Below are 26921 nucleotides of genomic sequence, written 5' to 3'. Positions count from 1 at the left end.
ATATCCGCACGCCCTCCTGCACTCTCAGAACCTCTTCTGCTCTCCAGCTCACTACACCATTGGTCCGCTTGACTACCATGGGGGCTAGAGCCTTCAGTCATTCTGCCCCCCGCCTATGGACCTCTCTCCCACAAGACATTCACAACACTGACTCTCTTTCAACCTTCAAATCCCATCTCAAAACGTACCTTTTCAAACTGGCATATTGAGTCTGATACACGGCTGATTGAGTTTTGTGCAGATGATGATTTTATACTTATCTGTTGTATTAACTTTTTTATTGTCTACCCTGCTTTGTTTTGATTTTATGCTGTCTGATACAATGCTGCTTGTCTTTGTTTTTTTCTTAACTGTGTTATGTAAGGTGTCATTGAATGTATTATTATTATTATTATTATTATAGGGTTAGTGGTTGTGTCAGTTTTACGTTCCCCGTTAAAGGTCCAGGGGATAAGGGGAAGTAACAAAGAAAATCAAAGTGTCCCGGGGAAATAAGAAAAGTGGGAGGCAGAACCAGATGTAAAAACAAACGGATTTATTATCATCTGGCTGCCGGCCAGAGTGAGAGAGAGACAGCCAGTGGGCCATTGTTGTCAGCCAGAGAGCGAGCTCTTGTGTCAGTACTCTACTATACTCCTTGAGAAGGAGGGTGAAACCTGTGTTAGTGTTCTTGTTTCTTTGTTTCTTTCTTGTTTTGTTATCCAAGCCCGGTTAGTTAAGAGCCAGTGTCTTTAGTTGCCCTTTTTATTCTATATTTTGACTTAGGGTTAATTTTTGTTAATAAATCTGTTTTTTGTTTTTTTTTACACCTGGTTACGCTTCCCACCTTTCTTATTCCCCCTGGGACACTTTTATTTTCTTTGTTACCTCCCCTCATCCCCTGGACCTTTAACGGGAACGTAACAATTGGGGGCTCGTCCGGGATTTGTCTAGGGGGAGGATTCTCGGCTCTTTGTTTTTATAGGTTTATTGAGTTGTTTGTTTGTTTGTTTATTAATTTATTTTCTCTAGTATTTTGTACAATGTGCACATCTTTCCTCATGATAGGAAGACTCTTCTGTGTGTTATGGTCATTTTTGGCATCAAGCCTAATAAAAACATCTGGATAGATGGAACAGTCAGGCCAGGCTCGTAAATCTACTCACATACAAAAAAAAAAAAAAACAGCGGCACACACTGCCCCTGGGTAGTTTAAAAAAAAACGTAGTGGTGCACACAAAAGGTTTATCCCCCCTTGATTGGAGAATAATGACAAACACACACTTAATTCTCATTCATTTTACACTGCCAAAGGGGGTTGCTGTGCCGAGCTGTTAAAGCAGGTGATTGCCCTTATTTGGTAATAGCACAGGTCATGTGACCACAAAATGGTGGAAGCTGTGAGCTGTTTTGCAAGCTGAGGATCTCTACCGTGAGCCTGGGAGCAAAGAGGAGGCAGGGGAGGCTGGAAATACATCCATGCTCTGAGACACAGGAGGACAGAGATTCCTGTGCCCCAACAGTGGTGAGTAGATGGCTTTGATTCGGTGGAAGTAAAAGGAGAAGAAAAAAGAGTTGTGTGTGTGTGTGTGTGGGTGTGTGTGTGTGTGTATATATATATATGTGTGTGTGTGTGTGTGTGTGTGTGTGTGTGTGTATATATATATATATATATATATATATATATATATCTTTCCCCCCACCCACCACAGCCGGGAGACAGGAAGAGAGTGAGGGAGGGGCTGCTGTCATCAGCACCGGTTCCTATGCTGCTGTGGAAGTACATTCGATGCAGCTCAGCATCCTCCATGGAGGAGCCATACAACAGCTGATGCTGATCTAGTTACTTTACAGTGTACGGGTGTGTGTCACAGTGTGTTTCCAAAGGATCTCTCTCTCTCTCTCTCTCTCTCTCTCTGTGTATTATATCTACACAATGCATTCCTGCGACTCTTCGGCATGACATTCTTCATCAGTTTGCCGGAATCAGCGTTTCTACTCAGCAGTTTTCTCCTGCAGTTGCTAATGCAATCAGATTTTCTTTGTCCCAAGCACACCCGAGAGAGAGGAACGGGGATCTGTATTTATTTATAATTTTTCCTTTTAATGTGCGTGAGCATGTGTGACATCCTGTGAATTTGCATCTGTGCCCAGTCTGTGCTCAAGCGAGCATGTGGATATTGGACCTGAATCAACAGCAGAAAGAGGCAGCGAAGAGCAGAATGGGCTTTTGATGATGTAACAAAATCCCCCCCCCCCACCTCTTTCCCGGCCTTCCCCTCTCGCCCCCCCCCCCCCAATTAGGCTGGATGGATAATTCACAAGGGAAGAGGGGAGATCAGATGCCTCTTAAGCCCAAAACCTTTTTCCTTTCCATCCCTCCTCCATTTCCCTCACAACATTGCCCCACCCCCATCCTGCCCTACATCTTTCCCCTTCTGTCCAGATGTAACTACTGAAATCTGCTTGGCAGTATGTTGATTCACAGCAAGTGGCTTTATTAAGACTCGGTGTGTACAACAACAGACTCAATATGTCTCAACACGTAATTTCAGCATGATTTCTGTGCGTGTTTCTTTTACTGATGTCTTTATTTTTCATAGTCAAATTTTTATTTGCTGTTTTGGTGAGCAGCATACTTCCTCACAGCTGCCTGCTGATATGGAGGGTGGATTATGTTCAACACAATGTCGTTAGGAGACACAGCCAAAAAGCGTATCAGTGACATCTTGTAAAACCACGTGTAAATGTGCTCAGCTCAGATGGGAATGTCACGTGGTTAGGTTGATTGGACAGCAAATTGGCGGCACGGTGGCCCAGTGGTTAGTGCTGTTGCCTCACCGCAAGAGGGTCCTGGGTTCGAACCCCGGGGTTGTCCAACCTTGGGGGTCATCCCAGGTCGTCCTCTGTGTGGAGTTTGCATGTTCTCCCCGTGTCTGTGGTGGGTTTTCTCCGGGTGCGCCGGTTTCCTCCCACTGTCAAAAAGACATGCATGTTAGGGTTAGTACTCCTGTCTGTCTGTGCCCCTGACCGAGGCATGGCAAGACCAACTGGAGTTGGTCCCCGGGCCCTGCACGGCGGCGGCACACTGCTCCTAGCTACACAGCTAGGATGGGTTAAATGCAGAGAAAGAATTGCCCCGCCGGGATTAATAAAAGTATATCCCTAAGTCAATACAGTGTACAGTTTCTCAGATGAAACGAAGAAACCTGTGAAATAGTCAACATGGAAGGCAGTTTTTTTTTTTGGCTGTGCCTATATATGATATCACCTAAAGAAAGGGCTCTATCCATTTTTATTCCAAGACTGACCTCTCCATTTAAGATCCAGAGTGGCAGCTGTGAAGTGATAGCATGGTAAATGCCTCTTTCCGCTGTCTTTAGACAGGACGCCCTGGGTGATCAGGCGGATGGACCAATCATCTGAGAGGAAGATGAGCGCTGAGGGGGCCGAAGCAAGACCAGGTGGGGATGAATGGTCATTCATAACCATGATTGATGGCACAGAAATTGTTATTGGTGTTTCCTTGACTAAAGTTAAGGTAAAAAAAAATATCTTAAAGAGAAATTTATTGAAATTTCAAACATTTAAATTTGATATGCTACTTTGGTCAGCCCCTCCTACCACGCTGCCCCTCCAAGGACAACCCTCCCAGAGAAGGAAGCTCTCTGTAACACATATAGTAAGCCTGTCACCGGACCAAAGTGAGGATGACCTTGGTGAGACATCTGATGACTTTGACGTTAATATGGATGACCTTGAGACTCCAGATGAGTGGGATTACCTGGACTACCCTGTCACTGAAATGAACTCGGAAGGTAGGTCAATCTGAATATAAAGAGCAGTAGACTAGAACCATACAATTACACCCCCCCAAAAAAAACCCCCCAAAAAGGTGTGGTCAGTGTTTCTCAACTATTACTATATATTATGGGTGGAAAATAACGCTATTCTGGCAGATTTACCATCCAGCGGTGTCCAGGTGGTGTGGCGGTCTATTCCGTTGCCTACCAACACGGGCATCGCCGGCTCGAATCCCCGTGTTATCTCCGGCTTGGTCGGGCGTTCCTATGGACACATTGGCCATGTCTGCGGGTGGGAAGCCAGATGTGGGTATGTGTCCTGGCCGTTGCACTAGCACCTCCACTGGTCGGTTGGGGCACCTGTTCGGGGGGGACTGAGGGGAATAGCATGATCCTCCCACATGCTGCATCCCCCTGGTGAAACTCCTCACTGTCAGGTGAAAACAAGCGGCTGGCGACTCCACATGTATCGGAGGAGGCATGTGATAGTCTGCAGCCCTCCCTGGGTTGGCAGAGGGGGTGGAGCTGCGACCGGGATGGCTCGGAAGAGTGGGGTAATTATCTGGATACAATTGGGGAGAAAAAGGGAGAAAAAAATCCCCAAAAGTAAAAGATAACCATCTAACTGTGTTTATTGTGAGAAAGCATAACTGGGGATTATAGTCGCTCCAAAGACGCCATAATACGCTACTATTATATATATTATATATACATATATATATATTTTTTTTTTTTCCCCCTAATTCCAGAACTTGCAGCAGCCAATAAGAACAGCGCAAGGATGCCTTGTGAACCAATCCTTACATGTGGCGCTGAGGAAGTGCATCAGGATGGCAGTTTATGGAGGACGGTTATCATTGGGGAGCAGGAGCACCGCATCAATATGATGAGCATTGAGCCCTACCGGAAAGTCATCTCCCATGGAGGTGACCAGTGACATAATTAATACCATTTGGGAGGGGGGGGACACTAACCACAAGTGTTTGAAATGTTATGGGTGGCTCTTGAATGATTGAAACCACTAACCATAGTTCTGTTAGTAACACCATATTATATTCATTCATTCATTCACTATCCAAACCGCTTATCCTGCTCTCAGGGTCGCGGGGATGCTGGTGCCTATCCCAGCACTCACTGGGCGGCAGGCGGAGAGACACTCTGGACAGGCAACCAGTCCAGCAAAGGGCATCATATCATATTATCTATTGTCTGTTGTTATATTTGTTGCATTGTAGATACGACACCTGAATTATATTCGTTTGCTTTAAAAATGATACAAATGAGTGACAGAATGAAGTGAAATTATGGGGAAAAAATCTCTTAGCAATAACAATCCCTCAACAACAATGTTAAAATTTCATAACTGTTTCATTGTTGTTTTTCTTTCATGTCGTACAGGCTACTATGGTAACGGAGTTAACGCCATCATAGTGTTTGCCGCCTGTTACCTGCCAGATAGTAACAGAGAGGACTACCATGAAGTGATGGAACACCTCTTTCTGTAAGTAAAAGACAACACAGATTAACACACTCAGGTACTATCTACCTCTGCACCTCTCTATTGACTGAATGGCCTTCGGTTTTATTATTGTATTTACCATTTTGACAGATGTTAAGATAGAATAAAGTTGGAGGAATTTTCCCCCTCTTTTTCCCCCCAATTGTATCCGGCCAATTACCCCACTCTTCCGAGCCGTCTCGGTCGCTGCCTCACCCCCTCTGCCAATCCGGGGAGGGCTACAGACTACCACATGCCTCCTCCGATACATGTGGAGTCGCCAGCCGCTTGTTTTCACCTGACAGTGAGGAGTTTCACCAGGATGACATAGCGTGTGGGAGGATCACGCTATTCCCCCCCAGTTCCCCCTCCCCTCTGACCAGAGGAGGCGCTAGTGCAGCGACCAGGACACATACCCACATCTGGCTTCCCACCCGCAGACACGGCCCATTGTGTCTGTAGGGAACGCCCGACCAAGCCGGAGGTAACACGGGGATTCGAACCCCCAATCCCCATGTTGGTAGGCGACAGAATAAACCACCACACCACCCGGGCGCCTGTAGTTGGGGGAAATCTTGATTACACAGCAATTTTTAGAAGTAGCTGGGTAAAGAAAAAAAAGGATTTAATACCGTGGCTCCCCCGAGTTTAAAAGTAAATCACACAAAATATGTTCTCTCTCACCGTTGGCCCTTCTGTGGAAGCGGGGGGCGGAGGCGGAGGGGGGGGGCTGGGGATCAAGAAATCTAATTGAAGAAATAACAGCCAACACTGTTGGCAAAGACTTACAACGCTGACTTACCTACAGCTCTGCTGGCACAGTTGTAACGTAACACTTACACAGTCTGGTTGACGTTCAACAGGGTGTGCTGTCAGAGGTATTCAGTAAATTCGGCTTGTTTATGAAATTTGGGAAGAAGTAAAGGGAGGAATACCTGTCCATAATTTTTGATGGGTTGAGCTCCTTTGTAGTGAATGATACGCAGCCATGTGTTGGGGGGAAGGCGTTCACAGCAATCGTGATAGCAAACAAATAAAGAGTGATGGTCTCCAGGAGGGAAAATTGAATTTGACCTTGACGTTGGGGGCAGAAAGATATCAAACGGAGACAGTGAGGTTAGAAATAGGGGGGACTTCTGCAGAGGATAGTTGGGAGAAAATTTTTTGTCAACCTCAACACAAATAAAAATATACCTTTGGAAAGAGAAGCAGGAGCGACGTGTGGTTGGGTTTAAGGGAGAAACGAGGGTTAGAGGGAGAAATAGTGGATTCTAGACTGAAGAGATCGATGTGGGGAAGGAGAAGAGGGGAAAGTCAAAGCAAGTGAGCCCATCCAACAAGCAAGATTTGAGCCAATCAAAATCTCAGGTGGTTCCTGTAGTCTGCCATCTTACGTGCCGTTTACTCGTACTCACATGCAAGTCTGAGGCAATCCTCACCAAAATGAGTCAAAATGTCTTGATGCATGCTCCATGGATTATGGCGCATGCATCAAGACAAGATTTAAGCCACTTTTTTTTTGCGCTTATGTTGGAGAGGAGAAAAACAAAATCTTGCAGTTGTTTTTCACATCCGGACAGCGAGTGCCCCTTGTGTCATATTTCGAATGATAAATAATAAAATTGTCTCTGACTCTCGAATCTTACGTTGTTTACATAATCTTGCAGTCTTAATCTCAACAAAGTTTACTTTGGTTTTGTCTCTACCTTCCCGATATGCAAATTGAAGTTAATGGCTGAGTTTCCAGTATTGGTTTTGACGGAGGAGTTGTTGCTTTTGACTCTTGATATCAAATTAAATTGTTTACTTTTGGTTTTTAAGTAACATCTGTCTTTGGGTTAACTGATGTTTTTTTTTTCTGAGTTGCAACACATTTTTTTTAAAAGTGGCTCACATCATAGTTGATGGAGCCACATACGTTTTTTTTTTTTTTTTTGTACGACCTGGTAATGTATTGAGCCAGATAAAATCAAATGCATTTTAAGAGATTAAATAAGATTTTTTTTTTTTACTGTGTACTTACAGTGCACAGTTTTTGGGAGCTGGGCCAATTTTGCTCACTCTGTTACTAATTTACATATTTATAGATTCACTAGCTCGCTCACTATCTTAAGATTTGTTTCATTTCACATAATTATACTATTTAGAATCCTAAATTGTTTAAAATTAAAATTAAACATCCACTGCATAGATAAAAACAAACACAGGACCTGTCTCTACACCCCATCCCCAAACACCCTCTTGTTCTAAAAGGACTGAATAAATGCTCTTTTACCGAATAAACAGACAGTATTTTACATAAATTAGCACAACTTCGTGTATATATAAAAGAGAAATGACAATAAATTGTCCCAGATTCCTGATATATTGAGATTAGTCAGTCATCCCGATGCTGCCTGTAAATGGCCAGTCCTGACAGGTACCTGGAAGAGGGACCATATTACCCCTATATTGACCTCCCTCCACCGGCTGCCTGTGCAGTTCAGAACTGATTCTCCTGTTTGTTTATGAAGCCCTAAATGTGCTGGCTATCTCCTATATCGCAGACCTTTTAACCCTCTATTCCACCTCCCGGTCCCTCAGGTCGTCTCACCTGGGACTCCTGGCTGTCCCGCGATCTAAACATAAGCTCAGGGGTGACCGCGCCTTTGCAGTTGCAGCCCCTAGATGGTGGAACAGCAACTTCCTCCCTGTCAGACCTGCCCCCTCCATCCACTCTTTGAAGTCCCGGCTAAAACTTACTTTTATTCTCTAGCGCTTTGAGTCCTCCTCATGTGGCTGATTTCTGGCTTGTGCCTATGCCCATGTGTTGTTTATCTGTGCCTACGAACTATCTGCCTTTATGTCTATGTGGCCGTTTCTCGTATTCATTTGTGTTTTAGCTACCTGCTCTGGGCTGTAGAGCATTTTGGTCAACATGGGTTGTTTTTAAATGTGCTTGATAAATAATTATTTTTTTCTATGTACTTGGCCAATAACGCTATTTTCCGAGCCGTCCTGGTCGCTGCTCCACCCCCTCTGCCGAACCGGGAAGGGCTGCAGACTACCACATGCCTCCTCTGATACATGTGGAGTCGCCATCCGCTTCTTTTCACCTGACAGTGAGGAGTTTCACCGGGGGGATGTAGCATGTGGGAGGATCACGCTATTCCCCCCAGTTACCCTTTCCCCCCAAACAGGCGCCCTGACCGACCAGAGGAGGCGCTAGTGCCGCAACCAGGACACATACCCACACCCGGCTTCCCACCCGCAGACACGGCCATTTGTGTCTGTAGGGACACCCGACCAAGCCGGAGGTAACACCTCTATAAATAAACTTGACTTGACTTGACAACCACAACTGCATCGAAGGAAAAATTAATGTTGAGCTTCAAAATCGTCAGGCGGTTGAAAGAAAGAAAGAAAGAGAGAGAGAGAGAGAGAGAGAGAGAGAGAGAGAGAGAGAGAGAGAGAGAGAGAGAGAGAGAGATGATCCGTGATCGTCAGAACCTTAGTTGTAGCTGTTGATTTTGTAGAGTCTGTTGGTAAAGGTCTTCTTTGGCCTGCTATGTCTGCCATGTTAGCCACAACAACTTAACTTCTTCCTGAAAGTCTGCAACTACCAGGGGCTTGCTTGTGGCTCAGACAGTTGCGTATGTGGGCTCAGGCCTAATTCCAGCATCCCAGGTTTGAATCTGGCCATGGGACCTTTGCTGCATGCCTTCCCCAGCTCTTCACCCTTGTTTCTTGCCCGGCTCTACTGTTCTGGCGAATAAATGCTAAAAGAAAAAAGAAAAAATGCCTCAATGCTCTGCAACCGGCTTTATTCTTCTTAATTTGGCTGCTGTTGTAAAGATGTGAAATGCTATGTGCCAATTTATTTTCCTGGGGGAGACCTACTAGACAGTAACTATTAAAATGAGCAAGTGCAAAGGTTTTTATTGTTTTGATATTCATAGATAAGCAATTGTCTTAAACACACTAGCAATAGAAAGTGTCAAAAAAGACATTTGGTTGCCTGTAAATATTCTGACCATGAAAGCATATAAATACATAAATAGTTACATATCGTCTTCAAACTCACCTAGCATAATCATCTCTGCATTTTCATCTCATAATGCAACTTCCATTACTGGCTGCTGCTTTCATGCGCATAGTCTTAAGAAGCTGGCTGCAAAGTGGCTGCTCCTCCAGATTTATGGTTCAACCTGTATGCTAACAGGATAGGTTCAACCCATTACCTCGAAAAACACTTGGAGTGAACACACAGGACAACAACAAACCGAATGAGAAATGGACAAAATTTAAAGTTCTTTCCCCAGCTAATACAGAAATATTAAGATTGTCAGCTAACAACAGTAGAAACGTACTTCCTTACCAATTTTCTGAGGGTGGAAGTCTACTTTGTGATCATTAATGTATTTACCCCTTGCATATAATTGTGTGTGTGTGTGTGTGTGTGTGTGTGTGTGTGCGTGCGTGCGTGCGTGCGTGCGTGCGTGCGTGCGTGCGTGCGTGCGTGCGTGCGTGCGTGTGTGTGTGTCTTCAGTTACGTGATCAGTACACTAGAGCTGATGGTAGCAGAGGACTATATGATTCTCTACCTGAATGGAGCCACCCCACACAGGAAAATGCCTGGCATAGGCTGGTTAAAGAAATGCTATGAGATGATTGACAGAAGGTTGGTTCAACTAAACAAGTTTAACATAATCATTTTTGTAGCGTTCCATAGCATTGTAAAGGTAAATAATTTCAGTTCTCAAAAAATAACTACAGGTCTATACAGGTAGTCCCCAGGTTACGAACGAGTTCCGTTTTTGAGTGTGTCCGTAAGTCGAATTTGTATGCAAGTCGGAACAGATACGTACAATTCACATCTAGCATCAATTAGTCAAATGTTTGCCTTAGTATATAGTATATAGTTTACTAAAACATCATAAATACAAGAATGAAAAATATAAATAACATAATAATAATATTGTAACGTGCATGGATAAGTAGACATGTTAGCCCTTGGCTAACGGGTCGGACCCTTTAGTTGAGCGGTTAGCGATGTCTCCCGCGGCACGGGACATATGGGTTCGCGTCCCGGCCGCGGCGGTTCCTGTGGGTGCCCCCCGAATTCGCTATAATATATAAATACATATAATATAAATGTAATAATGTCGTAATAATAGTAAATCTAACTACAGTACAGTATTTATAATTGAGAGAGAGAATGTATGTATAGGTATAAAAACATTAAAGAAACATTTCTTACATTTCAAACTCCCCACCTGCCACTGTCCCCGGAGCGGGTCGCGAAGGGGGAGGCCGGCCGTTTGACGCCAGAAACGTGAGCCCGCTTGGGGCTCGCCTCCCCGCCTCACCGGGCAAGTGGAAAAATGATAAGAGCATTTCACCTCTCTTTGAACGCTTTATTATTTCCACTTTCGTTTCAATCGTGATCGTTTTCCTTTTCTTCGGTGCATCACCATCACTTGTATCAGATTTACTCTGAAGCCATGATTACGAGGGTAAACACACGAAAAATTTGAGCGAAAACACAACGCACACAACAATTTTTACCCGATCCGACTTAAAATGGCGATGACGGCATGACCTTGTTCTCCCTCGGGCCGACGAACCGCCTAAAATGCGCAGTTTTTTGAGCGTCGCGCAAAGTAGTCCGTCCGTTCGTTAGTACGAACCACTGTGTGTAACTTGATTTTTTTTTAAATAATAGGCTTTATGGAGGTCGGTTCGTAAGTACGGGCGTTCGTGGCCCGGGCACTACCTGTACATTAAAACACTCTAAACGCCCATGACTCAATTTGTGTATCACCAATTTACCCGTATTACATGTAGAGCTACGTGGTATTGGAAAAGAAAAAAAGTAAGGCTGATGCATGGCCTATCATTTATCCAGGCTCAAGAAGAATTTGAAATCATTCATCATTGTCCATCCTTCATGGTTTATCAGGACCATCCTAACCATCACCAGGCCCTTCATAAGGTAAAAATCGCACCTTATATTTTACACAGACATTAGGATACGTGTACTTTAAGCTTGTAACACCTCTGTGCACCAGCCTCCCACTTTTGAAAATGAGAGAAATGGAAACTTGCTGCCATGTAATGAAAACAGTCGAGTGAACATTTGAATCGGTGTGTGTGCGTGTGTGTGTGCGCGCGTGTGTGTTTTATTACAGCACCAAGTTCAGCAATAAAGTAAAGTATGTGAAGAGCTTGGACGAGCTGCAAGATCTCATCCCCATGGACTACTTACAAATCCCAGAGTGCATCATTAGGTGAGCTGCATCGTTCTTGCCATTCCACCCCTTCAAAGCTCCCAGCGACTCCTAAAACCCCCACAGCCCGTGTTGTCTTTTAAATGACTATATTTATCTTGTCATTTCAACTGTCACCTCTAGACTTGATCAGGAGCTGAAAGAAGCACAGAACTCAAGGTAGGCATCAACTCTCGTCAGCCTGTCATCACTCCCTCTGTAGAGGCAACAGCCCCTATCTCAGTTTTATCCTTGGCCAGAGCTCTCATCTATCGGATGGCTCTCTTTAAGATCACAGAAACCCTTCTGTTGGATGAGGGCCAATTAGACTTGGCTATCATTATAATTAAAGGGAGAAGATAGAAAAGTGCTAAAGATGCTAAATGCTTCTCCCTCAACTCATTTATCATTAATAGCAATGAACCAGTTATTATTGCAGTGTGAGGCTTTGTTGATGTATGATGGAATATATCACCACGGCAAAACTGGGCAAGGCAAGTTTGTTTAGATAGACCATTTCATACACACAGGCAATTCAAAGGGCTTTATACAAAGGCATAAAAAGACATGAAATAAGAGGTGAACAAGATGAAGAGATTGACTAACAAGAAGAGCATTGAAAGAACAAGATTTTTCAAGGAGTTAAAGGATAAAAGCAGAAGTGGTTAATCAAAACAATAAAAGGCGGGCGTCCAGGTGGCATGGCGGTCTACTCTGTTGCCTATCAACACGAAAATTGCCGGTTCGAATCGCCGTGTTACTTCCGGCTTGGTCGGGCGTCCCTACAGACACAATTGGCCATGTCTGCGGGTGGGAAGCCGGACGTGGGTATGTGTCCTGGTCGCTGCACTAGCGCCTCCTCTGTTCAGGGGGGAGGGGGAACTGGGGGGAATAGCGTGATCCTCCCACGTACTACATCCCCCTGGTGAAACTCCTCACTGTCAGGTGAAAAGAAGCGGCTGGCGACTCCACATGAATCGGAGGAGGCATGTGGTAGTCTGCAGCCCTCCCCGGATCAGCAGAGGGAGTGGAGTAGCGACGGGGACAGCTTGGAAGAGTGGGGTAATTGGCCAAATACAATTGGGGAGAAAAAGGAGGAAAAATCCCCCCCCCCCAAAAAAAAGAAAAGAAAACGCTTACCAAATGGAGGTGGAATCTCCCAATATGATCCACTGAAGTGCAGTTCACAAGTGCAATTAATTCAACCAGGGAAAATTCACCCCAGCAACACTTGCAGACTCAAATAAAAATAGCTTCTCCCGGGACAAGACTCGGTCACACTCAAGTACATTTGCAGATTAAGGCTCTGCGTAACACAGTTTTGCTACTCAAATGAAATGACAAACAGTCTAACCACTGTTTTGGGGGTTTCGAACTAGAAGTGTGGTACTGCATGCTTTATGTCCTGCTCACGCTGAATAAATGGCCTTCTGAATCATAACTTGCATGTCCTCCACAATTCACAGCATACTCCTGTGTCACGCACCACAGAATATTTTTATGTCTACAACCGCTGTGCTGTCTTTTTTCTCTTGGAGAGTGCATAGTTTTCTGCAGGGACCAGAGCCAACAGCAGGCAGAGAAGAATAAGTCCTCCAAGCCACTTGTTGAATTTCACACATGGAAGAAAAATTGCCTTGTCTCTGCAGCCTGTCACCCATATATAAACAGACCCATCTTTAATGTCTTTGTTTTTTTTCTTCTCCTTGTCTTCCCAGCAAACCAGACCAAGCTGGTGCCAGAAGCTTTTAAACCCAAATGCAGCAGCAGAAATGGAGAGTTTGCTGCAATGCTAAGTTTAATTCCCGAACTCAGAATTGTGCTGTATGGGTTAAGCTGGAAAACAGATGCAAAGACATGTTAAGTGTGTTTGTGTGTGTTTGCATCTGTCAATCATATGTTGTATTTAACGTGAAAAAAACGATGTAGTCACTGTCAACACTCAAGAGTTAGATCTTATACTATGTGATTACTGGAGCAAACACTGCGTCTGCCTTTGTACAAGTTCAATCTCACATCGTGTCGGTTAAACTACTATGGTACTTGACAACATCCGCAATTATCACCTACCCTGAACCATCCTTGCTCCTGGTATGGTAGGAAATACAATCACACACAAGAGAGTTCACTGCGAGGTGTCCAGGTGGCGTATCGGTCTATTCCGTTGCCTCCCAAGACGGGGATCGCCTGATCGAATCCGCGTGTTACTTCCGGCTTGGTCGGGCGTCCCTCCAGACACAATAGCCTGGGTGCGTCAGATGGCGTCGTTCGACTTCCCACGTACGAATACTTGAACAAGAACTTCCGGTCTGGTTTGTTGAGAGAAGAGATGGCTTTGTTTTACACTCGCTGTTTGCAGGACCTCCCTAAAATCACGGTCAACGATATACATCGCATCGTGAGTGCTTCCTCAGTAGCTCAGACGAGCAAAAAAGAAAAGGGGTTTAACATGTCTATTCCGAGCTACATCGACAACTATGAGGGTGAGTAATGGCATCATTAGAACTAGGCTAGCACTACCTAGCTAGCTGGCAGGGGCGGTTAAGTGAAATGATACAAATCAGACATACCCGGCGTAAAACCGAATGCCCTCATCGGAACCTGCAAATTGCCTCAGGCTGAAATTTGGACTGTAGCTGGACGGTCTCTAGTTGTTTCTGGAGCACTTCTATTTGTTTCCTCATTGACCCATTTTGGGCCAGGGCATCGCCCAAAGCGACAGGATTAGGAGCCACACAATAGTCATACGTTTGCAGGCAGCTGCTGACATCCATCTCATTATCAGAGGAGTCCAGAGCTGGCAGAGGGGTGACAGCAGGACGCTCCCGGCGCTCCCACACCTAGCCTGGGTGCGGGTTCCCAGCAAACATGCTTCTTTGGGGCCCATGTGGGGCCACTGCGGGCAGGAACATTTCATGCCGTTACCGGCATGAAATGCGGGGCACGAGTGGGCCCCACACTAAAGGCCCCTGGTGGGGCCCCAGTGGGCAGCCCACACTCAGTCCAGAGTGTGGGCTGGGTGTGGGCTGCCCACACTAAGCAGAGTGGGCCCTCAGTGGGACCCATTGTGGGCCAGCAGCATGCCCATAGTATGCCCACACTTTGGGCTGGGAGCAGTGGTCTCACACGGGCCCATAGTGCCCCATGTGTACCTGGTATGCTAGTGACATTTATTGACAGCCAGCTCAAACAAAAAAAATGAAGAAAATATAAAGTCTACGAAGAAAGAATTTATTGAAAATTGGAAACAATTGGAATTGAAAAACAAAACTGTATACCAAATTAAATGCTTTTATAAAACAGAACAACAAACATAGAACCACATTTGAACACAATAAGAACATTAAATCTAAAAAAACAAAACAAACATTAAATCTATTTATTTTTTGCTCCTTCTGCTCCTTCCCCCGTCTCTATCCTTGGCATTTCTGAGCCACATTTTGATGGCAGCTTCCACCTCGGATGCTGTGGCCCGGCTGCTTTTTGTCACAGCATCTGAAGAAAACAACAATTGAAATGTAAGTGCACAGTATGAGTTAGCCACAGGTGGAGCATTTAATCTAGCCTGGGATTCCATTCACCTGTTGGGGTAGAGGCAAATCTCGAACAGAGATGTCTCGAAACCTGGGCAAGTAAAGCCAAAATTATCTGTATGTGACCATGTTTTTTTTATTTAGGTAAACTGATACTTTGATTGTTCCGTGGACTCAGGCGGGGCAAAATTCAAATTAAACTACCCAAATCCAACTTCTTGGAGTATTTAAAGTAATGAGGATTGGCACCACCTCGTGACCAAGCCCAAACTGAACCAGGGCTATAGGCTATATTTACTTGTGTACTGCTAGAGTGATGGAGTGTTTATTACTGCACACATGCACAACATGGCAGATGTATTGCAGACTATATGAGACTACAATAAGCTGCTGTGTGTGGATGTTCGCTAAATTTCCGATGGTTCAAAATTATTAAAATTGTAAAGTTATGAGTAATAGTTAATCTGTAATTATGTTGGTTAAAAAACAGCATGAGCTGCTCTATGGGAACATTTAAGGGACAAAAACTTAACAAAAAAACTAGTGTTCTTTCTCTTAACTATGATATGAAACAGCTGCGACAAACCAAAAAGTTGAGACGGTACTTGTCTTGTTGGATGGGCAGTTTTAGTTAAGTATGGGATGGACCGGTTATACTTTGGACAACTTGTTTACATTTTACTGTCATTTTTTTGCAGAGGTCTGACTATATGCAGCATTGGGCATGGGCGGTAAATAAAAAGTTTGAGTACCGCTTAACCTAAAGCAGTTGTAATCTTAAAACGTTTTAACTGTACTGTCAACAGGGGGTTGACCTCAAAGGTCAAAACTTCTGTGGGCCCGGCATGGGCTAACCCACATAGGTGCCTCAAGGGGCAAAACTGCTGTGGGCCCCGCATGGGCTAACCCAGCGTTTCTCAAACCTGTCCTGGAGGACCACTTGTCCTGCATGTTTTAGATCTCTCCCTGCTCCAACACAGCTGATTCAAATGATCAACTCGTTATGAGCTCCCGAAGCTGCCTAATAACAAAACTGATCATTTAAATCAGCTGGGTTTGAGCAAGGAGAGATCTAAAACATGCAGGACAAGTGGTCCTCCAGGAGAGGTTTGAGAAACGCTGAGCTAACCCACATAGGTGCCTCAAAGGGCAAAACTGCTGTGGGTCCCGCATGGGCTGACCCACAGGGGGCCCATGTGGGCTTTCTGTGGGCAAGAGCCCAGTTGGGCTTGCCCACAATAAGCCCACATAGGGCCCTCGAAGGGCAAAACTACTGTGGGCCCCGCATGGGCCAACCACATGGGGCCCATGTAGGATTAGTGCGGGTTTGCCCCTGCCCACATTGCCCCACAGTAAACCCACACCTACCCACAGTGGGCCCGCACGGGCATGTTTGCTGGGTTTGGAGTACTCATTCCAGGCTCCTTTCTTGAGCCTCCTTAACACACTGGCACAGCGAAATCACCCGGTTCAAAATGCCGACTACACACTTTTGTACTGTTGGTGGCCAATTGGCTTGCCAATTAGCTTGCCAATTAGCTCTTTCTTCTTAGTTACTGGGGAATGAATGGAAACTTAAAAGAGAATTATAGCGCGCCAAATTCGCACACTGTGGCACGCAACAAGTGCTCAGTGGAGCCTGACTCACGACGTTGATACGTGAATTCCCCTTTTTCGCCCTGTTTGATTCATTGATTTTTCGGACGAAATTGCGATTTCGGACGGATAAGTTAGCAGCTAACCAATGATTCTGTGGGACGTAAGCATCCGGTTGTACCGGCAGTTCTTATGCAGACAGACATACCCGGAAGTTCCGCAGCGCGACATTAATGCACCGAGTCTATTGGCCGTGTCTGCGGGTGGGAAGGCGGATGTGGGTATGTGTCCTCGTCGCTGCACTCGCGCCTCCTCTGGTTGCTCGGGGCTCCTATTCAGGGGGGAGGGGGAACTGGGGGAATAGCGTGATCCTCCCACGCGCTACATTCCCCCTGGCGAAACTCCTCACCGTCAGGTGAAAAGAAACGGCTGGCGACTCCACATGTATCGGAGGAGGCATATGGTAGTCTGCGGCCCTCCCCGGATCGGCAGAGGGGGTGGAGCAACGACCGGGATAGCTCAGAATAGTGGGGTAATTGGCCAAGTACAACTGGGGAGGAAAAAAAAGGGGGGGGGACAGTTCACTGCGCAAATCGATTCTTAAACTATAAGTTGTAGTAACCATATATTTGTATCTCATAGGTGATGACCAAACATCACCAGTCATTGTAAAACCAGCAAAATCATGACACTATTTCCGTACTACATACTAGGTATTAGGTATTCACAATTTAGTGAGTCGATTTTAAACCAAGTTAAAATAAGTGAAAATATGTTAAATTAAGCAATTAGTTATACATGGGACCACGTTCGTTCATGTAAGCTGTGTTTGAGCGCCTGTGTGTGTGTGTGTGTGTGTGTGTGTACTTTCAGTCAGTGTTTTCCATAATGTCTCAGGCTCATCTCTTCAGCTTCCTCCCAGTCACCCAGGAAATGACCCTGAAAGAAAAGAAAATGACTAGGAGCTTTCAGTATCTTCACAGTATCCTCTAAAGCACAATATCTTCTGTACATAAGACGTGTGTGAGTGTTTATGTCTGTGCTTAAGTGCATGTACCCACGTAGATAATTGATGGCCATTGAACCCAAGAGTCTTCTACTTAAATATATGTAGGATATGCAAATGAGTCATGGATTACTGTCTTGTAAACCAAAAAGATTTTTGGAAATAAAAATTGTTCTGTTCAGTCTTGTCACAGCTGTGAGTTGCTTTCAACTAGGAGCTGTTAATTATGTGACTAACGGTGACCTACCTGTTGTGCGCGTCCATTAATTGTACTGGAAATTACATTAACTCTTGGCTAAATGAATACTATTCAGTGTTGCCGGACTCCTGCAGGTTGACACACAAATTCGTCTGCTAATTGCTGACCGTCTTTGTAAGATCCTTTGGATAAAGGCGAAACTATAAATGTAGGAGGTCAGCTGCCTGGTATGTAAATGACAAGTCAATTAGTTTTCACTCTGTAATTTGATAAATAATTCTCCTCTCTGTATCCGGGTAGCATAGCGGTCTATCCGGTTGCTTCCCAACACGGGGCTCGCCGATTCGAATCCCCGTGTTACCTCCGGCTTGGTCGGGCGTCCCCATAGACACAATTGGCCGTGTCTGCGGGTGGGAAGCCAGTTGTGGGTATGTGTCCTGGTCGCTGTACTAGCGCCTCCTCTGGTCAGTCGGGGCGCCTGTTTACGGGGGAGGGGGGACTAGGGGGAATAGCGTGATACTCTCACGCGCGACGTCCCTCTGGTGAAACTCCTCACTGTCAGGTGAAACGAAGCTGCTGGAGACTCCACGTGTATCGGAGGAAGCATGTGGGTAGTCTGCAGTGACGTGCGGTGAGGTTCGTGGCTGGTGAGGCACTGACTTTTTCAGAGTCAGATTTACAAATATATGAACCCAATATAGTAGCTTCAATTCACCATTCATTTGGCAGCTTGCACATTGACTACTGCTTGTGTTTCATATCTCATCAGCATCCTTTACACACACATAATTAAGGCACATATTTGGACAAGGAGCGGCTCAGAGAAAGAGCGCATTTGCTCTGCACCATGCGTGTTTTCCTAATTTGCCATCGTAATTCCACAATTACTATTACTATTTTTTATATTGTGTAGTTTTTATCTGTTGTTGCTTTTTGTATTTGTTTATCTTTGTACAGTTATATATTTCTCAGCAAAAGCATGTAATAGTTCTACATAGTTGCCACGATTAGAAGAACTTGTACTCTCATCGTTACCACGAAATGCCAATTCCTGTTTGGCTAGGAAGCAGGTTGCATTAATGAGGTCTTTTAAAATCTCTCGGTTTTCCCTTTACCTTAGCATTGTGGACGGAAATATGTAGTCTCCGTTGTTCATCCAAAGCCAAATCTATTCTTGAAGATCCAAAAGTTTTCAAAGCAATTTGGCTTTGAATATGAGTAGTTGATCTTTCATGTTTGCTGAGGCTTCTTGGTAGATTTTTCAAGTCACAAAACCCTGTGTTAGTCCAGACATTATCGCATGTTGAGGACAAAAGACAGAGAAAGCAGAAAAGGCGGTTTCTTGTAGCACAGCCACACAGCCAGTCTTTTCGGGTGTAACACCACTCCGTTTGAAAAGAGCGAGTTATCTTCTGTCCCGTTGTTTGAAGCAAACCTTTTAGCTCCGGCATTGGTCTTCCATCATCTATCACTTCGCTTTTTGATTGAAAGTCCAGTTTTGAGAAACTTTTGAGCTTAGATAGAGAATCTACCATTTTTGCAGTCAGAATTTTTTTTCAAAATAAACCAACTGCTGTAGTGAACTTGACTCTGCGTTAAAGCAGAGCAACAGCAGAAGAAGAAAGCATCCTGTAAACCCGTGGGCTCACGCATACGCCCCCCTTCAGTGAGGCAGAGGTACTGGCTGCCTCATCTCATGCTTTTTCAGTGCGGTTTTATGTAAGATCAGCAAGACTAAATATGTTATACACATACATGAAATACATTAACTATTTTAAGGAAAGTGAGGACATATAATAAAAGTGTCTACAAACATTACACTGGTGACAAACAGTGAAAAAGCAAAAGGCCTGCGCTCAACCCAGTTTGTGAGGGATTGCGCAATCCGAGGTGAGGCTCCACTCCTCGCTGCCTCAACTCACCTATCTCCCCTATAATTGAACAGGAAATATGCAAATTCAGCGATTTTGATAATAAAAAAGATTCAAATTATTGGAATTGTACATAAATTACATTTATAGCACAGATCAGTAGACAAATATTAATATTTATTTTATCATCATTTGTTTTTTCTTTTCATGATGAAAGGTGAGGCTCTGCCTCACCTGCTTCCCCTGACCGCACGTCCCTGGTAGTCTGCAGCCCTCCCCGGATCGGCAGAGGGGGTGGAGCAGCGACCGAAGTGGGGTAACTGGCCGAATACAACTGGGGAGAAAAAGGGGGCGGGGGATAATAATAATAATTCTCCTCTCCAATGCAACATGATGGGACTTTATTTGGACTGGATATCAGCACATTTTCAAGTTAAGGTTTTCAGACAGCAAATAAATCTTGATGTATTACGCAAAAGAAAAAGCAAATTTAAGTGCAACATCAACACCACAACAATCGCAAAGGTGAATAATATGATTAATCGAGCTGACATCGAACATAAGTAAACATTCAAAATGTTATACGCGTGGGAAGTTGTGAAACCTGCACAAAAACTACACCAGAAAATTAAAAAAAAGGCAATTATGTAATGCCAAGTGCTCCTTAATACTGGAAAACAAAACTGAATCTTTCTGCAACATATTTATTTTTGTGAATGGGTAACAGTTGTGAGATTCAGCCCCATTATAAATAGCTTCCCATGTCTCATTTGGTTCTGCTCAGATTAAGTGGAGGATAAGTAAGCACGAGGCTGTCCCTCAGGGCAAGAGAGATAACAAACAGCACAGAGAAAAGAAGCGAGAGCAAAACGTGGTCTGAAGCGAAAGTCTTGAAATAGGAGAAATCTCAATTAAAGGCATTGTCATGCTTCACCGAAACCTATAGCTCTCGTCATCGTATTCCAGCTCATCTTCATTGTCCTCTCCCAGCTGTCCATAACGAAACTTCCTGTACACAGTGCCATCCTGACCCATGTAAACGATGTCCTCATCATCGTCATCATCATCATCATCCTTATTCCCCATGTGCCGTTCACTGACATCAACTAACTGTGCCTCCTGGAAGTGCCCGCCAGATGAACTAGCACGGGCACTGTAAGATGTGGATGAGGAGGAGGAGGTGTAGCCGCCATGTCTGCTGCCGGCTCCGTAGACGCCGCTGGAGCCCAGCTTCTCGTAGCCACGAGGGGCAATGTCTGGAGCAGGGCTCTTGGATCGGGAGTGTCTGATGAGGAAGATGACAGCCCCGAATCCCAGCACGAGCAAGATAGAAGTTGTGATGAAGAGTGCTAGGTTACCTGAGGCTTCCTCTTCTTCCTCGTTCCTAAAAGCAAAGTTGGTACTAAGGATGCACTCGCCTGGGGATTGCAAAGAGAAAAGTGGTTTATATACAAATATGATGGTGTGTTGATGGTTGCTTTAACGTACAGCTTGATTCAAGATAATCCTGCTAATAGACAAAAATAACGCAACACACTGAGAGGCTCCATAGTCCACACTTTCACTTCTCTGATAGGTCAGGAAAGGGGATGAATGGAGAGTTATCGCAAATGCTGTGCTTCAATACATTTTAGGGGTTCCTCCTACAAAAAGAATTGTTCAATAGCGGAAAACATTGTAAGCCTTGATTCTCATACTGTGTCTTTGCTGCACTGCTCTCAGTCCGTCTTGATGCACCAAAGGCAGTAACAGGTCCACCTACCTCGAGTCTCAGTGCAATTACAGCAGTCCTGCTGCTGAGCTATGACCTCAGTATTCATTAGAGTCTTCTTTGTGGCCTTGTCCTTCTCTTCTGCCGGGCCCTGTTGGCGGCAGCAAAGCAGACAGCGCCCTCCGGCTGCCAAAATGGCCTGAGCAGGACACATGGTGCAGTTGGACGGTCCAGCTCCCCTGCACTCCAGACAAGAGCGGTCACAGTCCTCACAGGCATGCTCTGCACCCTGATAAATTAAACGGGCATATATCATGTGTCATGTGCCTATATACGCTTTTTAAATTCAATTCTGCTCATTGGTTCTTAGTTAGGGTTTTTTTTTTTTGTTTTTTTTTGTTTTTTCCCTTTTTCTCCCCAATTGTACCCGGCCAATTACCCCACTCTTCCAAGCCGTCCCCGTCGCTGCTCCACCCCTCTGCCGACCCGGAGAGGGCTGCAGACTACTATATGTCTCCTCCGATATATGTGGAGTCGCCAGCCACTTCTTTTCCCCTGACAGTGAGATGTTTCACCAGGGGGACGTAGCATGTAGGAGGATCACGCTATTCCCCACAGTTCCCCCTACTCCCCTGAACAGGTGCCCCGACCGACCAGAGGAGGCGCTAGTGCAGCGACCAGGACACACACCCACATCTTGCTTCCCACCCGCAGACACGGCCAATTGTGTTTGTAGGATGGCCGACCAAGCCGGAGGTAACACGGGGATTCGAACTGGCGATCCCAATGTTGGTAGCCAACGTAATAGACCGCCACACTCTCCGGACGCCCTATATACACGTTTTAAACTCAATTCTGTGTATTGGTTTTTAGTTGGGGTTTTTTAAGACGGAAATATTTGTACTGACCTAAAAATCACTAGAAAGATTGCCACTCAAAGTTATACACTGCCTTTCAAACTAAGGAATTAGCCTGGTAACTACCCGCCAGATATTTATGAAATGAATCTTGTGCCTTGTACCAGATAGTGCAGTATATTAATTAGACATACTATTTGTCATGCTCTGTGCAGCACCCGAAAAGTAGTAACAAGTAATTAAATTAGGCAAGAAAAGTGCAAGGCTTTATTTTTTTTAATTTTTTTTACATAGTTAATAAATGTAAAGCAGAAAAATGTAGAGTTGATAAGTGATAGTTACCTTAATCACAGGATACTGGCCTATGGGACACATAGATTCACACATGCCATCTGACAGTGTGTACCCCATATGGCATGAGTCACAGTCCTGGGATTCTTTTCCTGCAGAAGTAGGACAGCACAACTTTGCTTTAGTCAGTTATTTAGTTCAGTGTTTTACATGATCATTTAGTGATAGTCACCTGATGGGATGTTTATTCTTTGGGACTCAAACTACTTGGTAAGTTAGACAACAAGCAGAGTTCTATAATAGTTTACACCTGCAGTCCCCAGATATTACAGCAGACAAATATTTGAGCTAAACTGTTTATGAGTGTGCCCATAAGAGTGTGCACATTTGTGTGAATTCATGTGAATGTCCATGTACAGCAGGGGTGGGCAAACTACGGCCCGCAGGCCACATTGGGCTGTTTAATCCGGGCCTTCGGGCATTTAAATTAATACTATAATTCATTTAAATGACTGGTATTCGCTGTTTTTTTTTCCTGCAATACGTTACGGATTGGTTCCCCTAAATGGCGCGCTGCAAATACAACCGGCCTTTCTAGTGTAGAGGCCAAGAGTCACTCATCTCTTTACCTGACCTGACCTTCACTTTTGCCTCTTGCATTGAGCATCAGAGCACGTAGCAATCGCCTACTTGCACAAAATGAGCGCACCAAAGAAGCAAAAGACGACAGTGAACGATGGGTTTTTAAGAACGAGTGGACGGCAAAATATTTGTTTTACTGAAGTCTGATCAAAGGCCATATGTCTGATTTGTCAGGAAACGTTGCGGTATTCAAGGAATACAATATCAGCCGACACTTTGCCACCAAGCATGCTAACTGCGCTAGCAGTTTCTCATCCCAAGCAAGGGCGAGTACAGCTTCGAGGTTAGCTGCCAATTTTCTGGCTCAGCAAAATATTTTTACCCGACAGTCTACAATTCAGGAGTCCAGCACAAAGGCAAGTTATCTACTGGCAAATATATTAGCGAAAGCGAGCAGGCCTTTCTCTGAAGGAGTATTTGAAGGAATGTATGGTGGGGACAGCAAGTCTTCTGTGTCCAGGGAGCAAAAGCAAATGTGAAAACATAAGTTTATCGCGCAGAGCAGTGACTCGCCTTATAGAACTAGTTGATGAAGACATGGCCTGTGGGTTAATCGAGAAAGCAGAGTCTTTTAAGTTTAATTCGTTAGCACTGGATGAAAGCAGTGACATAAAGGACACGGCACACCTCTTAATTTTTGTCAGAGGAATTAATGAAAACTTTGAAATCACAGAGGAGTTTTTGTCCATGGAGTCCATGAAAGGCACAACAAGAGGATCGGGTTTACACGAAGGGTGTCTGGTTGCATTGAGAGGCTGAAGCTACCTTGGTGTAAACTGGCAAATGTCACCACAGATGGATTGCCAAATTTAACAGGAAAAAAACATCGGACTGCTGAGAAGAACCCAGGACGAGGTGAAAGAAGAGGACCCCCAGTTGGAGGTAATTTTCCTACATTGTATTATCCATCAGGAAGCCCTGTGCAAGACTGTATTGCAGCTTGATCACATGATGAACCAAGTCATAAAACTTGTGAGCCTCATACGGGCGAAGGGTCTTGGTCATCATCAAATCCATTAAATTCCTTGAAGAAATTGATGCTGACCATCACGGCTTACTTTACCACTCCAGTGTCCGTTGGCTAAGTTTGGGGAAAGTGTGTCGGCGAGTGTGGCAGCTCAGAGGGGAGATCGGCTCGTTTTTGGAGTCAATGGGGAAAGCCGACGATTTTCCCGAGCTGAGCGACGCAGACCGGCTCTGCGATTGTGCGTTGGCTGTGGACATTTTGGCACACATGAACGAGCTGAACGTGAAGCTACAAGGGAAGGGTGTGTTTGTGCCTGAACTGTATTCGAACGTGAAAGCTTTCAAAGCCAAGTTAACTTTGTTCTCAAGGCAAGTAATGAACAAATCATTCGCTCATTTCCCGACGCTGGAAGAGGCACCTCAGCATGCAAAGAAATACAGCAAATCACCGAATGACCTGCACGGAGAATTCTGTCGTCGATTTTCTGATTTTGAGAAGATTGAGAAGTCACTGCAGCTGGTGTCACGTCCCCTGTCACGCCACAGGAACTGCAGTTGGAGCTGATTGATCTCCAGTGCGACTCGGTCTTGAAGGAGAAGTTCAACGCTGTCAAACTGGAGGAGTTTTATGCCTCACTGTACGAGACCAAGTTTCCAAATATCTGACAGACGGCACAGAAGATGCTGGTGTTATTTGGCTCTACCTATGTGTGTGTGAGCAAACGTTCAGTGTGATGGACACCAACAAAACACGTCACAGAGCCCAGCTTACTGATGAACACTTGAGCTCTGTCCTGCGAATTGCCACAAGAAAATTCACACCGGACTTTGATGCGCTCGCAAAAAAGGGTGACCCGCAACACTGCTCCCATTAACTCAAGCACTCGGGGGTGAGGTTATTTCCATTACTTTTTGGGAAACAGATTTCACATTCATTGATTTATGCTAGTTAATTTGTCCCCCTCATCAACTAGAATTAGTGGCCTGTCTTTCAATTTCTAAAACCCAGTGTGGCCCTTGAGCCAAACAGTTTGCCCAACCCATATCTACAGCATGCCGAAATCCTGTTGAGCAGGGACTTGTACCTGAGCAGGTTTTGCAGCTGGCATGGCAGGGCTCACAGGTCATGTGCACAGTGTCATTGTAATGTCCCTGTGGACAGGTGGGGAGGCAGCGTCCCTCTCTCCTCAAGTAGAGGAGGGCCATGGTGCAGCTCAGACAGCCGTCCTCCCCATTCCTGATACACTCCCCACAGCTCGGGTCACACCTCTCACACGTCCTGGAGGCCACGTTGCCATAGTGACTAGCAGGTAGACAGAAATAAAGCTGTCATGGAAAGTGTGTGTGTGTGTATGTGTGTGTGCGACACAGAAGTAGAGCAAGATAAAAGCAAGATAAAGTAGATTTTCTTTTTCTTTTCTTTTTAAATCCCCCCCCCCTTTTCTCTCCAGTTGTACCCGTCCAATTACCCTACTCTTCTGAGCCGTCCCTGTCGCTGCTCCACCCCTTCAGCCAATCCGGGGGGGGGGGGCTGCAGAAAACCACCTGCTTCCTCCGATACATGTGGCATCGCCAGCTGCTTCTTTTCACCTGACAGTGAGCAGTTTCGCCAGGGGGACATAGCACGTGGGAGGATCACGCTATCCCCCCCCCCCCAATCAGGCGCCCTGACTGACCAAAGGAGGCGCTAGTGCAGCGACCAGGACACATACCCACATCTGGCTTCCCACTCGCAGACACGGCCAATTGTGTCTGTAGAGACGCCTGACCAAGCCGGAGGTAACACGGGGATTCAAACCAGCGATCCCCGTGTTGGTAGGCAATGAAATACATGCTACCCGGACGCCCTGTAGATTTTCTTTTATATTGACCTGTGTCATGCATTGTATGGGTATGTCTTGTTTTCATGTATACATTTGTTTGTGTTTGCGTGTGTATGTTGTGTGTGTATGTGTGCAAGTCTACTCTTGCAAAAAGGTCGGAGGAGACAGAGGGTGACACATCACAGCAATAAATAGCGTTTGAGGCAGTCTACATCCCCGATGTAGTCTCGCTGGGGTATTAAACTGTGCATCAATTTAACGGCACATTAGTTTAACTCTCAATCACTGTAGCACAAATAAAATCAAGTCTAATTAGTATGTTACAGGGCACGTGAAGGGCTATTTAAATCTCGAGCCTAATTAGTTTATGCTTTCGCACCAAACCTGTGCATGACCCACAATTGCCATGCAGTGACTGCGTGTCCATAATGAACACATAATGAACGAAAATGAACAAGCAAGAAAAGCTTGCTTTAAAGGAAGAACGTCTCGTTCTTTTTTTCTAGGTCAGCATGCCCCGAAAGAAATTACTCCGAAGCAACACAGTGGGATGGATGGGGAGCAGGCCACTTTACCTGGGTTTGCATGTCTCTACACAGTCCTTGCCCTCCCTGAAAAGGTGGGATTTGCAGCTGAGGCACTCATGGCTATGTTTGCCCATGCAGGACAAACAGGTAGGGTGGCAAGTCTCACATTTCTGCTCTGTTTTATCCTGATAGTAACCTGTAGGGCATTCATCCATGCAGGTGCCATCTATACACACAAACGCAGAATCGTGCAATGAAAAGCATCACACATAAACGTTATGTTGGGGTTAGCTCAGGAGCTACAATTCAATGCAACATTTATAAGGCATTTCCGATTTATTAACTATAACTGCGACTGAAAAAAACGTTAC

At 45.1% G+C, this 26921-nt stretch overlaps 2 protein-coding genes across 2 annotated transcripts in view; one reads left to right on the top strand and one right to left on the bottom strand.

The window, feature by feature from the left end:
* Nucleotides 1-1432: 1432 nt before the first annotated feature.
* prune2 (prune homolog 2 with BCH domain) lies at nt 1433-13118 on the top strand. Its single transcript, XM_056291069.1, has 10 exons — nt 1433-1504; nt 3363-3443; nt 3594-3797; nt 4532-4708; nt 5181-5283; nt 9809-9940; nt 11168-11254; nt 11451-11549; nt 11673-11708; nt 13067-13118. The coding sequence occupies exons 2-10, from the start codon at nt 3389-3391 to the stop codon at nt 13116-13118; spliced, it is 945 nt and encodes a 314-aa protein (XP_056147044.1). The 5' UTR covers nt 1433-1504; nt 3363-3388.
* Nucleotides 13119-20663: 7545 nt separating this feature from the next.
* Nucleotides 20664-26921, bottom strand: part of LOC130121564 (proprotein convertase subtilisin/kexin type 5-like) — an 85134-nt gene continuing 78876 nt past the window's right edge. The window contains exons 37-41 of the mRNA XM_056290411.1: nt 26599-26776; nt 25286-25503; nt 22644-22744; nt 21496-21733; nt 20664-21151 (exon numbers count right to left, since the gene is read on the bottom strand). Of these exons, the coding sequence (XP_056146386.1) occupies nt 20664-21151; nt 21496-21733; nt 22644-22744; nt 25286-25503; nt 26599-26776 (1223 nt within the window). The remainder of the gene's footprint in view (nt 21152-21495; nt 21734-22643; nt 22745-25285; nt 25504-26598; nt 26777-26921) is intronic.

The sequence above is a fragment of the Lampris incognitus genome, chromosome 12 (assembly GCF_029633865.1).
Source record: "Lampris incognitus isolate fLamInc1 chromosome 12, fLamInc1.hap2, whole genome shotgun sequence".
Lineage (NCBI taxonomy): Eukaryota > Metazoa > Chordata > Actinopteri > Lampriformes > Lampridae > Lampris > Lampris incognitus.
The sequence above is the reverse complement of the archived record's forward strand: the minus strand, read 5'-3'. Positions and strand labels throughout refer to the sequence as shown.

Bases quoted from the DNA above. Each gene is read 5' to 3' on its own strand.
- prune2 (XM_056291069.1), top strand. From the start codon at position 3,389: ATGGACCAATCATCTGAGAGGAAGATGAGCGCTGAGGGGGCCGAAGCA. The intron at 3,444-3,593 runs GTGGGGATGAAT...TACTTTGGTCAG, and splicing joins GGGGGCCGAAGCAAGACCAG to CCCCTCCTACCACGCTGCCC. The intron at 9,941-11,167 runs GTTGGTTCAACT...TCATTTATCCAG, and splicing joins TATGAGATGATTGACAGAAG to GCTCAAGAAGAATTTGAAAT.